Below are 14088 nucleotides of genomic sequence, written 5' to 3'. Positions count from 1 at the left end.
AAGTGAAATGTCACTAGTGGAAAGCAGCATCCTCTGTGCCACCCAGGCGTACCTTTTGTAGCCTATTACAGTTTTAAACCATGAATTTGGTCTGTTACAATAACCCCTTTTGACAGGTCAAAACCTTGCTCTTAAACATGTTTGTCACCCCTTTAAATGCTTTATTGCTCATAAGGCAGGGTGCTAGGTATTTAAAAAATAGGACATGTAGGAATTGAATGTTAAATATGTCCTTAGAGTGAAACAGCCCAAAAAGCTATTTCCACTACAGGGAGTGCAGAATTATTAGGCAAGTTGTATTTTTGAGGATTAATTTTATTATTGAACAACAACCATGTTCTCAATGAACCCAAAAAACTCATTAATATCAAAGCTGAATATTTTTGGAAGTAGTTTTTAGTTTATTTTTAGTTTTAGCTATGTTAGGGGGATATCTGTGTGTGCAGGTGACTATTACTGTGCATAATTATTAGGCAACTTAACAAAAAAAAATATATACCCATTTCAATTATTTATTATTACCAGTGAAACCAATATAACATCTCAACATTCACAAATATACATTTCTGACATTCAAAAACAAAACAAAAACAAATCAGTGACCAATATAGCCACATTTCTTTGCAAGGACACTCAAAAGCCTGCCATCCATGGATTCTGTCAGTGTTTTGATCTGTTCACCATCAACATTGCGTGCAGCAGCAACCACAGCCTCCCAGACACTGTTCAGAGAGGTGTACTGTTTTCCCTCCTTGTAAATCTCACATTTGATGATGGACCACAGGTTCTCAATGGGGTTCAGATCAGGTGAACAAGGAGGCTATGTCATTAGATTTCCTTCTTTTATACCCTTTCTTGCCAGCCACGCTGTGGAGTACTTGGACGCGTGTGATGGAGCATTGTCCTGCATGAAAATCATGTTTTTCTTGAAGGATGCAGACTTCTTCCTGTACCACTGCTTGAAGAAGGTGTCTTCCAGGAACTGGCAGTAGGACTGGGAGTTGAGCTTGACTCCATCCTCAACCCGAAAAGGCCCCACAAGCTCATCTTTGATGATACCAGCCCAAACCAGTACTCCACCTCCACCTTGCTGGCGTCTGAGTCGGACTGGAGCTCTCTGCCCTTTACCAATCCAGCCACGGGCCCATCCATCTGGCCCATCAAGACTCACTCTCATTTCATCAGTCCATAAAACCTTAGAAAAATCAGTCTTGAGATATTTCTTGGCCCAGTCTTGACGTTTCAGCTTGTGTGTCTTGTTCAGTGGTGGTCGTCTTTCAGCCTTTCTTACCTTGGCCATGTCTCTGAGTATTGCACACCTTGTGCTTTTGGGCACTCCAGTGATGTTGCAGCTCTGAAATATGGCCAAACTGGTGGCAAGTGGCATCGTGGCAGCTGCACGCTTGACTTTTCTCAGTTCATGGGCAGTTATTTTGCGCCTTGGTTTTTCCACACGCTTCTTGCGACCCTGTTGACTATTTTGAATGAAACGCTTGATTGTTCGATGATCACGCTTCAGAAGCTTTGCAATTTTAAGAGTGCTGCATCCCTCTGCAAGATATCTCACTATTTTTGACTTTTCTGAGCCTGTCAAGTCCTTCTTTTGACCCATTTTGCCAAAGGAAAGGAAGTTGCCTAATAATTATGCACACCTGATATAGGGTGTTGATGTCATTAGACCACACCCCTTCTCATCACAGAGATGCACATCACCTAATATGCTTAATTGGTAGTAGGCTTTCGAGCCTATACAGCTTGGAGTAAGACAACATGCATAAAGAGGATGATGTGGTCAAAATACTCATTTGCCTAATAATTCTGCACTCCCTGTATAGCAAAGCTGCCTACTCCATAGGACATCTCTCTGGGTTACAGTATAACTTTGATCAAAGTTAATTTAAGGATACCCCTTAAATGCTGCCCCCCTAACGAGTATAGACATTCAAATGTTGAAATATGTAGAGTGAAAAATAGTTATCAAAGTAACCTATGTATTTCTGAAATTGGCACAATATATGGAGATTAGACGAGTGGTTATTTGTATATGTCTGACTTTGTGGATACCCGTACGAGCGTATGATTTACAGGATATTTTTCAAAATGTCTTCTTTCTTACACACTGCCTTACATTTGGAAGGCACAAATGCAGAGAAACCCATTTGGTAATAAGATATCCTACTATGCTATGCTCCCACATGTCTTCTGATAAAAATGGTACCTCACTTGTGCGGGTAGGCCTAGTGCCACCAACAGGAATGGTCCAAAACGCAACATGGATACATCACATTTTTTCACTTAGCAGTCATGCTCCGATATTGTTCCAACAAACTTCGGAGCTCCTCCTTTTGCTTCTGGATCCAAAGGTGGAAAAAAGATTTTGAAGATGGCTACCACTCACATGAACTCCCGGGGCACTGCCTGACATCACACAAGGGACAGACCAGCACTAAATGGTGGTCAACAATGCTTAAGAGGGAAAGGGGGGGGGGAGAAAGGAAAACCATTCTGGGCCAAACCACTAGATGACCGAATAATGCACAGCTGCAAATCCAGAAAAGGAATCATGCTGCAAAACAATTGTTTAACTTATACTTGCCATTCAGCATCTTTCTTTATCTAATGACCTCCAAGTCATGCAGAAACATAGGTGCTGTAATAAGGCACATAGAGGACAAATCAACCGATAATGCCTACATTGAGAGTTCTGTCCATTCCTGGAAATTTCTCCTGGAAAGCTGCAACCAGTTCGGGAGGCCACCTCCGCCAAATGCCTCGGATAAGAAGGCGCTGTAGTTTCTAGATCACTGTTTTTAGCTTCTCAGCACTACCACCATTGGCATTTGCATCACAGATCAACCAATCAGCATATGTGTAGAGCGCGGCTAATCACCAGTGACGGTCTCAAGGCGCTGGGGGTAGTAGGCATTAAGTCAAAGAGCCCGGTCTTAAGGTTCTTCTTGAATTGAGGTAGTGAGGGTGATTGCCTGGGGTGTAGCGGAAGCGTGTCCCAGGTCTTTACCGTGAGGTAAGAGAAGGATCTTCCTCCAGCTGAGTTCTTGTGTATCGTTGTGGGTGTGGTGAGGGCCAGTTGGGCGGATCAGAGGTGTTTAGTGGACATGTGGAATGTCAGGCGGCGATTGAGGTATGCTGGTCTGATGTTGTGGAGAGCCTTGTATGCACGCATGAGGAGCTTGAAAGTGATTTTGTTGATTCAGAGCCAGTGAAGGTCTCAGGTGACTGACAATGTGGCAGGGGATACCCCGGATAAGTTTGGCCGAGGCTTTCTGGATTCTGTGTTGCCGTAGTCTAATTTGCTGGTGACGAGCACCTGGGTGACTGTTCTCTTGGATTTGATCGGGATCCATTTGAAGATCTTTCGTAGCAGGCACAGTGTGTAGACACATGAGGATGAGATGGCGTTGACTTGGTGATTTATTGAGAACGAGGAGTTGAGGATGATGCAGAGGTCGCATGTGTGGTCAATGGGAGGGAGAAGGGGAAGTTCTGGGGGCCATCAGGAGACATCTCAGGCAGAGGGTTTGACACCTTGAATGATGACCTCGCTCTTGTCAGAGTTGAGTTTCAGGCAGCTGTCCTTCATCCAGGCGGCTACTGCCCTCATTCCGTTGTGAAAGTTGTTTTTTGCGGTTGTAGGCTTGTGGGTGAGGAAGAGGATCAGTTGGGTATCGTCGGCATAGGAGGCACTGTTGAGTCCGTGGTTTCTGGTGATGTTAGCAAGACAATGAAAGTCGGAAGCACCTATTTGAATGCCTCAAACTTGTCACTTCCATAGCACTAGGTCTGTGTTACTGTGTAACACAATCATCCTGCTTTTGGCAACAGAACAGTCTAGGGAGCAGAGTAAATTTCCAAAAGAGGGCCGTTGTAGGATATGAAGCAAAGTTGTGCAGCTCAGATCTGCGGAGGTCAGCCCAACATTTGTTTTACACATGAGTAAGCTAGAGGGGGAGGCACGCACCTGGGACACAGTGGTGTTCAGTAGCAACAAAGGGAGTAAGAAAAGCATCAGGAGCTCTGCTGCTTATGCTTTTACAGAAAGATGAATCAATAGCTTGCACTGTTTTAGACAGAAAAACAATCTTGAAGAACAATTTTACTAATCTATTTGATGCATGCTACTTGGCCTTTCAGGCTCCTTGTGTCCCAGATTCTCCAAGACGAAAAGCAGTTGCGCCCTTTAAAGAGTCGTCCTCTCTGCACTCTGGAGCCACCCTTTGACAGAAAGCAGGGATGTGTAAATGCTAAATACGGTAAAAGGTGGATGCATTGCTCCCCTCCATGGGCAATGTTAAGACAAGAACTGCCTCAGTCAACCCAAAACTGGTAGAACGTTACTAAATAGGCTGTTGTATCCTAGCACCTGAATGCCAGAAGCACTTTATACTGCTCGCTGCAGTTACCAGACATACAATGACCATTAAATGACTTACACTGGACAACCAATCAGTTTCAAATATTGGAATGCTGAAGGACATTCTAAACACGTGTTCTCCCTCGCTGACATGGGACCAATGCCTTCAAACCCTTGTTTTTTAGCAAAGCAAGGATATGTGATAGAACCAGCTACCTCCAGTCAAGTAGTTTATTTCCTGAAATATATAAGTTTAATAAGACTCCTAAAATAATAGTAAAGTGCTAAAAGGGGGAACAAACTGATCATTGTTATATACTTCGGGCACATCCACTAAATCTTGTTGCTACGAATTAACAAGAAAAGAAAAGAACAGCGAACAACTAAGACAACTGACTAGAAGACTCAGATAGGCTTAACATACACTTTTGAAAATGTTACAATTTTTTATATTTGTTAGTGTTAAAAGGGACCAGTTTCAGAGGTTCGGTTCTTGAACCCAAAAAGTTCAATGTGTCCACCATGCATAGAAGCAAAGCCAGTCCTGTGTTGTGATAGGCTTGGTGAATCAAAAGCAGCCATGCTAATTTGCTTGCTGTTTTATGTTATAATAGCTTAATACTTAACACTTGTGCCAGCAGACTTCCTTGGTATGCAATACCAGTACTCCAGAGCGTATGACATGTGGTAATACTGGAAAAGGTTTCAACCAGTGACTAATTGTTTTCTGAATCCTAGAAAAGAAAACACTGCACGAGGACATCCCATGAAACTGCAGCTTTAGAGGATAAAGATCAACCTTCTGTAGATATCAGAACCTCCTCTAGATCAGTGTTTCCCAACCTTTTGACTTCTGTGGACCCCACTTTATCACTGGAACCCGGGCACCCTCACAGAATCATCACTGTAATGCAGGGACCCCCACACTCATTACTGAAAGCTGGGGACCTAATCTGTTAATACAATTTAATGTTCTAAGCAGTCGCGGACCCTCTAAGGAGGCTTGACGGACCCCCGAGGGTCCCAGGACCACAGGTGGGGAACCACTGCTGTAGATCACAGAACACTAATTAGCAAGACTAAAATAGACCATAATTGCTAAACACCAATGGAAACAGATTTTATGTGAAAGGGTTGACTAATATGACAAAATGCTCAAGAATTGAGGCGGAGTCTGAGCAATCGAAAGGCATAAATGTTTACTTTTATAGAGACAATGTGTTCCCTACAAAGCAATGTCAGCCATGCCACCCTACTCTGGGTCAGCTGATTATCTATAACGTGGAAGATCCAGATGTTGCTTGCATAGACGATGTGTCATTAAACTGTACTCTAGAGTGGTGTAGTCTGTCATTTTTAAACCTAAACAAAGCTAGCTTGATGGTATATGTAGAATGTGCTCAATAGTTTTTAATTACTTAAACTCTGCAAGCTGGTGACTGTGCAAGCAATCAGTCTTATCATCTGGATAAACAGTGCTCTACATAAACCTTCGAAACAAGTATGTAATGCTGTTTATGCGTTATAACCATAGAGTCCTCACTTTTTAAATATCCCCAGGCAGCAGACTTTATCCAGAGTACTTTAACAGCAATACATTTGAGTCCAAAATTATAGTGCAATCAACATTATTGTAAAACATTTAATCAAAGTCCTGGTTTATGCCTCATTCAAACAAATAGTAAAGTTTATCCATATGGTTGAAGTATCTGTGGTAACCGATTCTTTAATAAATATTCCAGTTTAGTTATTTCAAAATATATGGCTGCATTACGCGCCCTCAATTTCTCGTCCCATTCCTTTCCAGTTATGCACCGTCATATGCACAGCATAAAACTACAGGTGATATAGGCTTGATCTCTAATTTGGAACCTTTCTGGATGTTAAAAAGTCCCCCCTGCACAGAACAGGGAGACTGAAGAGCAGCAAAGATTATGTAGTTAGATAATTCAACTGAAATAGTGTTATTTCGAGGTAAGTAACCTATTCTTCTGACATGCTTCGAAAAGCAGATCCCCACCTTTTGAGCGTATACTAAAGCACTTAAAAATCCAAAGAAGAGCTGATCATGCATCACACACCTCTGTTTTAATAGTTCTATAAAAACTAAAACACTGAGTAAGCTGTATGTTCACTATGACCCTCCACTTTTTGTCGGATACTTACTAACTTTTATAATACTTTACTTCATACTGACTTTCAACTGCTTTCAGTGGATCAGCACCAGGAATTACTGTAGCAAATTGGTCTTTTCTGCAAGGTCATTCCAAATGTTTGCCTTTTTCGAAGCCATATTTTTGTGTTATTGGGACTCTGACCCTGCTAATCAGTGCGCACTTAGGCCCTAAAAAGATAGTGATAAAATTGGTTCTACCCAATAGGTCTACTGAGCTATCCTGTCAAACTATAGCAGATGGTGCAGAAAATGCACCTGTGGCAGTTAAATGTCATGTGGGCTGTACTCTGTCTTTATACCACACATATTTGATAAAATGTGTCTGCCCGGAGCACCACTGCTCATACTGGGATGGGAGTTTAAATGCACTGCAAAGACATATCACAGGGGAAATGTCTGTGCCAAATAGCAAAATCACTTTTGTACATATTAATAAGATTACCCCTAATGTGTGGCTTGTAAGCCCACAGGGCAGAGTGGTAAACAAAAAAAAGGTGCACTAGAAACTGGGGTTAGTGAGCCCTCAGTAAAATAAGATGTTTACTGTTTAGGCTCTGCTAGGCTAGTCCCCCATCTCTGCTTGAAGAAAGGCGAGAAAAAGGTTTTTACTGGAGAAGTTAGATTTTTGATAACACAACATTAAAGAAATGCCTTTTAAGCTGCCTGGGCCAGAACTACCTTAAAACCAGTTTTCCCACTCAAACCTCTAAAGCTGGAATACACATTATGACCCCAGAAGAGCAAATGGGTGTTAAGTGCTCAAGCCGCAGTAGGGAAGAGAACTAGTTCTGACCTAGTCAGATGAGATGAGAGCTTAACTAAATAGGTGAGTGGCTAAGGAGGCAAAGCCAGACATGCCTGTTGGCACTTTTCTGCTTCTTGAATTGAGGGGAGTCTCCTGCTAAGCAGCAGGTATAGCGGACATTGGAAGGCCAAATTTACTATTCAAACTCCTGTCCTAGGAAATCTGGGTAAAGTGCAATGTTCCCAAAGTAGTGCAGGAGACTCCTATTCTATTCTAAATCTAGCCCTGGAATAGTTTGGATAAAAGTTAAAAAAGATATTTAAAGAAAGGCTAAAAATAAAGTGGTAATTTTGCATTGAAGAAAGTGCTGCCCTGAGTGCATCAATCAAGGCAAAAACAGGAATTTCTACCTGGTGGGTTCTGCCATCTTAAAAATATGGGATCCTATAATTTTATAGTAAGGCAAAGAGAAAAAGCTGCAAAAGGAGGTGGGGGAATTCAAGAAAATAATCAAGATTCAGTGTTCAATCACAGGCTAATGCACAGGATAAATCTGTAACTTCACCCACTGCTCCTCAGAACATACTTGATCCTGGGCAGACACTACTTTGCTAAAAAGAAGACGAGTCACTTAAGGATTCCTGAACTCTTATTAGCATCCAGGGACTGGAACTGTTCTCTAATGGTGAACCGGTTGGCATCCTGTTTACCGCCTTGAGGGGGGACACAAAAAGCAGTAGAACGCATGAAACACAGAGGATCCAGCTTATCACAAAGGCATGGAGCCTGCAGTTAAGTGGTGCCTAGAAGGCAGCCTTTAAAAGCTAGGGGCTTGCAGGGCTTACCAATAGGAGCTTTTCCAGCATTTGTAAAACGTTGGGGCAGGCGGACCGGGAGAATTTGCTAAGGGTTGCTCAGGGAAGTCACACCTAAGGTGGTGAGGAAACAAAGTTTGTCCCTCTCAGAGCTTTCTACCACACTGAAAAGAGGTTCAGCAGGGCATCGAGGTGAAGACACACAGCTGCACGGAGCCCTGCTTGGCTAAGGTCTAGCCTTGCCCTTATGCAGGGCTTGAACTTCCAAAACAACGTTAAGTACAAAGGTAAAACCTTTGTCTGGGTCGAGTTTGCAAAGATATTAGACCTGCAAATTGATCACTGTTGCTACAAAATCAGGCCTGTCAAGCTCAGACGTTTTGGACTAAAAACCAGCGGGCTTCTAACGGACACAATGACATCACAGACTTCGAGGATGACCTCCATTTCAGAGACTAAGCCAGAGGTAGAAACTGACAGGAACAACCAGCTTTGTGCACTGAAAACTCCCTTCCTTCGCAGTGGACGTGGAATTGTATTCAGGTCCTGGTCAATTGTGAACAGTAATCTTTTTTGTTGCCATTTTTTGCTCTACAAATTTAAAAATGTATGTCTCTAGTATTGCCTACTTTAGATTAACGATCTTGGTGTGTTATGCTCATTAAAATTTTCTTTTTAAAAAAATGTTTGGGGAACTCTCTTGTATTGTGTTCTTTACTTTAAATGTGTTGCTACTGCTTGAACTTAACATGCGCTTTTCTTGGGACTGCCTACTGCATGTGCCATAGGTGTTAAGAGTTTGAACAAATATTCTGCGAGTTTCTGTGGGTGCCCAACATTAATAAGCCCATTCCTGGTAGTTACTAATACACAATTCAAAGATACTCAATGTACTGAGCACCGGAAGGCTGTTATGTGTACATTTCATCCTATTGCCCATGTCCCTCAACTTTAAATGACACCAATTTTGCTCACTGTTTAAAACTTCAATGAGCAGATATTTGATCACACCTATAGTGCATATTACTTATGACTAAAAGGACACACAAATACAATCACTAGTTTTCTAAAACGCAATGACAATGCGGACTTAGAAGAAGCATATCCCCTAGATCTCAAACAATGTATTTCGGAGTTCTTTAACAGGAATAAACAAGACATTTTTGGAAGGCTCACCAACAAGGGCAAGATTCGATTCCAGGTACAACCACTACCAATCTTACAAACACCTTGCTTTTTGGAAGGTTTGAAGACCCTTTTCCACAATACACGTCTGGAATCCCTCCCATCAGGATTATCCAGAACAAACCTGTATCAACATGATGTCGATCAGTTGGCTGCATAAATGAAAATGCATTATGAGGTCTTTCAAAGTGAATTACACTGTCTAGAAGACATCAACTAACATTCCTATGATAAGAGGAAATCATGTAACGTAAATGAACAAGACTAAACGTTTTTCTACAAGACAATAACAATTCAGAACAGAGTGTTCAGAGAACGCATAGACAAACAGATAAATTATCAATAAGATTAGCAATTTTGAAAGTTAACCTTGAATTCCTTACCTCATTGTTTTCATCAGTGCTAAGATTTGCGTCCAGTATCCTATCAACTTCCACGTAATCAGGATTAAAAAGATCATCTTCAATCTGGAGAGAAACATTTTTGTTATGTTTGCATCTGTATATCCCTCTCACAGAAAAAAATGCGTTTGTGACTATCACTAATAATTCACATTTGGGTCACTAAGACAGATTCCATTCTCTAAACAGCTACTTTAATCAAAATGCTGTAATCCAGCAGGATCAATCCTCGTGAAAAACACAATACTCCCAGACTAGTTCAACTATCCCGTTTAATTACTGTGTGAAAGCTTTTACAGCAGAGAGTGGCTAGGAATATTTTAAATCAAGTGTGAAATTACAATTCATGAATGAGCAACTGAAAGGTCTTATGGTATGTCATGCATTTAGCATCTTCAAAAGCTATTTCTTGAACTGATGAAATGAGGTTTATGTGTAACTGCTCTCCCAGATTTTCATTTACTCAAGTTGGACTGGCAGTACCGGCATCAGGCGTTTCCTCGGGAGGCAGGAAGTGTGGGAGGTCTCTTTTGTTATTGGAGCGAGGGGCAGATTTGTAGCAGTGCAACAGTTCCTTATATATTCAACAGTTTCCAGGCAACAATAAAAGTACAAGATAACCCTGGGGATGGATGTACCTGCTGGAGAGAGATCGTGGTTTTGACGAGTGGCAGTTTTGACTCATTTAAGGTAGCGCAGAGGGTTAATACGCCTGCTGCAAAAAACGTGTACGGTGCAGATCACAGAACAGTATTTTATGTGCATAGCTCTGTGGGATACTGCTTTTGTCAGAAAGCTCCTTTTTTACAATGCAGTTGAAAAGTTACAATTATAATCAAGCACAGTGAGCTATGAACTGCCAGCAAACAGCTGCACGCAAACTGCATGGTACAGGTTAGAAAGTTATGCTTTTCCCCAGTCTTTGATTATCTGTTGCTAAAAGGATTTGTTTGGGTAGAAATAAAATCGTATTAAAATCAATCCTAATCACGGTTACGTTTTGAATCCTAGGTTTATGCTTCCGTAGACCAAGCACTCTTGAAAAATGTCTACCAGTATTGATGACAGGTGAATCCTGCACCTTGTCGTCCCCCTTTGTCATATGTAACATGTTTTAAATACTGATTTGCATATGTATAATTCACTTTCTATGTGTGTGTGTGTGTGATGTACAGTGCTCTAACAAACTATGCTGGTAAGAGGCACTATAAAACAAATGAAATACATGTGAGAGAGGGGCTATGGAGAGATGAGTGGCACTGTTAGAGGATGATAATGAGGAAATCATTGAAGAGTCCCAATAAAGATTGCTGCATGCTGGTGCGCTTTAACATGATCATTTACTACAATTTAAAAACTGCTACAATTAAATATATAATTAAAATGTGTTGCAGAATGCACCGTTTGACATTTTTTCCTAAAATGTCGTTGAGGGTAGCACCACCCACCCCCATCCCTATTTTAGTGGTCAGGCTTGCTTGCTATGCACCCTATATAGGCTGGTCTAACAAAATTTGCCAAGGCTGCTTTAGTTTCCCAGTCCGTCCCGATTTGACTTAAGTAGAAAACCGCAAGGCAGAAACCCACCTTTTCCCAGCATACAGGCCTCAAGAAACAAAGTAAACATTTTGGGTTGAGTGTGTTTTTTCATATGTAATTTTCACTTTTGCTTGAGGAAACCCTGATTTTCCCATACTACCTTAGTAGTGAGAAATCTAAATGCCCACAGGATTAGCTGCAAGAAGCAAGCAGGATAATTAATGTCAGTGTTATATACCTTGCCTTTAAATCTTTTTTTCCCCTACCCAAATAAAGGGTGTGAAACATTAAGTAGATGCACCCTTAGCTACAAGTCTTGCTCCATCCCCAGAATTAACAAAAGAGGTCTTGTAGCTGCTGATCAGTTTTCCCATTCAATCTATCCAAAGAAGAAAAGAGAAGTGAGAAGTGAGTGAGCAGAATCAGAGAATTGGCAATGTCTACAATGTTCTTTTTAATATCCCAGCAGCCAATGGTTCAATTAAAACATTTAATGTGTAGGTTTTTAGACCTTTTGTCTGACGGAAAACTTAAATGGAAATTTGAGAAAGTCTGCATTGAACCCTTTGTAGGTGACGAAATAAACTAAGGGGATATCCCATCTCACCAGTTTAATTAACACTCCTTCGAAGTCAAGTAATTTTTCAATAGCACTAGAATCAAGAATGGGTTAAAAAAAAAAAAAAAACTGGAAATCACAGGTAATATGTTGTTGGAAATCTTGCTTTAAAAAAGAAAAAAAAAAAAAAAAAGAAAAAAGAAATCTAGCCCTGAGGCACCTTGATCCCGAAATTCAATTAATGTAGTTCACTACTAATTCTTTCCCTAATGTTGTCAAACACTCTTCAATTATAAAACAAAAGATTAAATTAAGATCAGGGAGTAGTTGCTCATTAGGGCACGGAGCTACCTCTCCTCTTTTTCTTCCATTAGTCTGAGGGTCTAAATCTCAGCATTGCATGGGTGCAGACAAACTTACAGCACAAAACACTCCATAGCGGTTTATCTGGCCAGAAGTCCACCTTTGGTCAACCAACCACGCACAGTTTGTTTTTCAAGGCAACAAAATCCATTATTAGCAGTATGTGTGCATCCACGGCATGAGATAACGTTATAGGGGCATGCAAGGAGAAGTCGTCATGTGGCAGTAGTACATGTGTATGCAGCTGTTAAAGAAACATAACTTGTTTTTTCCCCAAAATAAAACATTTCCACCAAATAGCAAAGTGTGCATTTAAGTGGACAAGCTGAGGTTTGAGAACAATGTTACTTTTTTACATAAATATATATTTAGGGCAGATATCTGTCTGAAACCCAAATCAGTGAAAGTTTAAAAAATGTTGAACAACTCTGCAACGTCACCGTGACTGGAGCAAATTACACAATTGTGCCACCATTTTGTAAAAAAAAAAAAAAACATTAATATTGACTACGTGTGAGAACCTGCAACTCTCATGGGGAGGGTCAGGACTGCATTGGCACACTAGGATAGCACTGGAATATTTCATGAGTGTGGAAAGTACTAGAATATTTCATGAGTGTTCTTTAAAAAGACACAAAACGTCGGGGCTTACACACATTCAGGGATCATACTGTACCCCACCGCCAAGTGAAGCAGCAGCGAGGAAATAGATCACAGGATTCTAAGCAGTACAAGAACTATGGTGACACCTCACTGAAAGTGGGGAAGCCTGACAAAAGAAAACAACCATATTGTAGTGAAATGGCAGTGTTAGACAAAGATAATATTTAGTTATAACTTAACAAATATTTATTCCAAACACTTGGTGAATGATCACTGTATGTATTTGGTATGTCATTTTTTAGGTCTCGGCTAAGACAGTGCGCATGTGCTGATGCCTACAAGAGATTTAGTGTATTGCAAGGGGCTTCGAGCCCGCCCACTGCTTACTATTCTCTTGAGTTCATTGTCACTCTTGTTTGCTGGCTCCCAACTGCTCAGCCAGCGCCTGCTAGTTTCATTTCCTTTTTTTTTATGTGGAGAATGGAAAGTACTGATTGTCCTTATTGCTTCTTCTTTCCCACCAACCACTCTCCCATTGTCTGTGCTGATTCTTTCTTCCCATCAGCTATCAGTGTCGCTTCTTTGTTGTCCATATGCATGTTCCCTCGCTGTTGTTGTCTCCGTTGCCTCTTCCAGTCCACTGTCCATGTTACCCATCCCTCCCTACATGGCATTAAAAAAAATAAAATAAAAAAAATACTGATGCTGTCAGAACTGACTGCGTTACGGCAACTTTTAGCCATTCCGCACAGCAGCCACGCAGCTCTTCAACATGGCTAAAAGACATTGGCAAAGCAAATAGCTCTTGCATAAGTGAAACCTAGTGGCTTTGCCAATGCTTGTTAACCCCTGGCCCCGTGCTTAAGTAGTTGCGCTCACTTCCCTGGAGTGATCATTCTGTTTATTTTCGTTGTCACTTAATACTGCCTAATCATGACTTATTTGTAACATCCGAGACTGGCCCCTGAAATAAATGACTTCTGAAATAATTTATCCAGGACATATTGATCCTACCATCCATTCCACTCACTCACTAAAGCCAATGACTGTTATACCTCTTTAAAGGAACACGTGGTTGGCAGATGTAAATCTCAAAGTCTGCTGTGTAGAAATGATTTGGAAGACCTTCCACTTGTAAAGGATTGGTTGCAATTTTGCACGTATGAAAATAATGTTTTACAGGTACAAAAATATGTACTAAAAAGAATTGTTTCTTGCAAAACAACTCGACTGCCCACCCCTTTCCTTAAATCCATTGGCTCCCCTGCTCCCCCACCCCCATTATCATGTATCAGAGGATTAATGGAATTTCAGTGGTAATGTGGGGACT

General features: G+C 41.1%; 1 protein-coding gene across 4 annotated transcripts in view; it reads right to left on the bottom strand.

Moving 5' to 3' along the window:
• CHD7 (chromodomain helicase DNA binding protein 7) overlaps window positions 1-14088 on the bottom strand; it is a 552230-nt gene that overhangs the window by 117293 nt on the left and 420849 nt on the right. For all 4 annotated transcript variants that reach the window (XM_069220233.1, XM_069220235.1, XM_069220234.1 and 1 more), the window contains one exon: window positions 9677-9760. In XM_069220233.1, the coding sequence (XP_069076334.1) occupies window positions 9677-9760 (84 nt within the window). The remainder of the gene's footprint in view (window positions 1-9676; window positions 9761-14088) is intronic.

The sequence above is a fragment of the Pleurodeles waltl genome, chromosome 2_2 (assembly GCF_031143425.1).
Source record: "Pleurodeles waltl isolate 20211129_DDA chromosome 2_2, aPleWal1.hap1.20221129, whole genome shotgun sequence".
NCBI classification, from domain to species: domain Eukaryota; kingdom Metazoa; phylum Chordata; class Amphibia; order Caudata; family Salamandridae; genus Pleurodeles; species Pleurodeles waltl.
The sequence above is the reverse complement of the archived record's forward strand: the minus strand, read 5'-3'. Positions and strand labels throughout refer to the sequence as shown.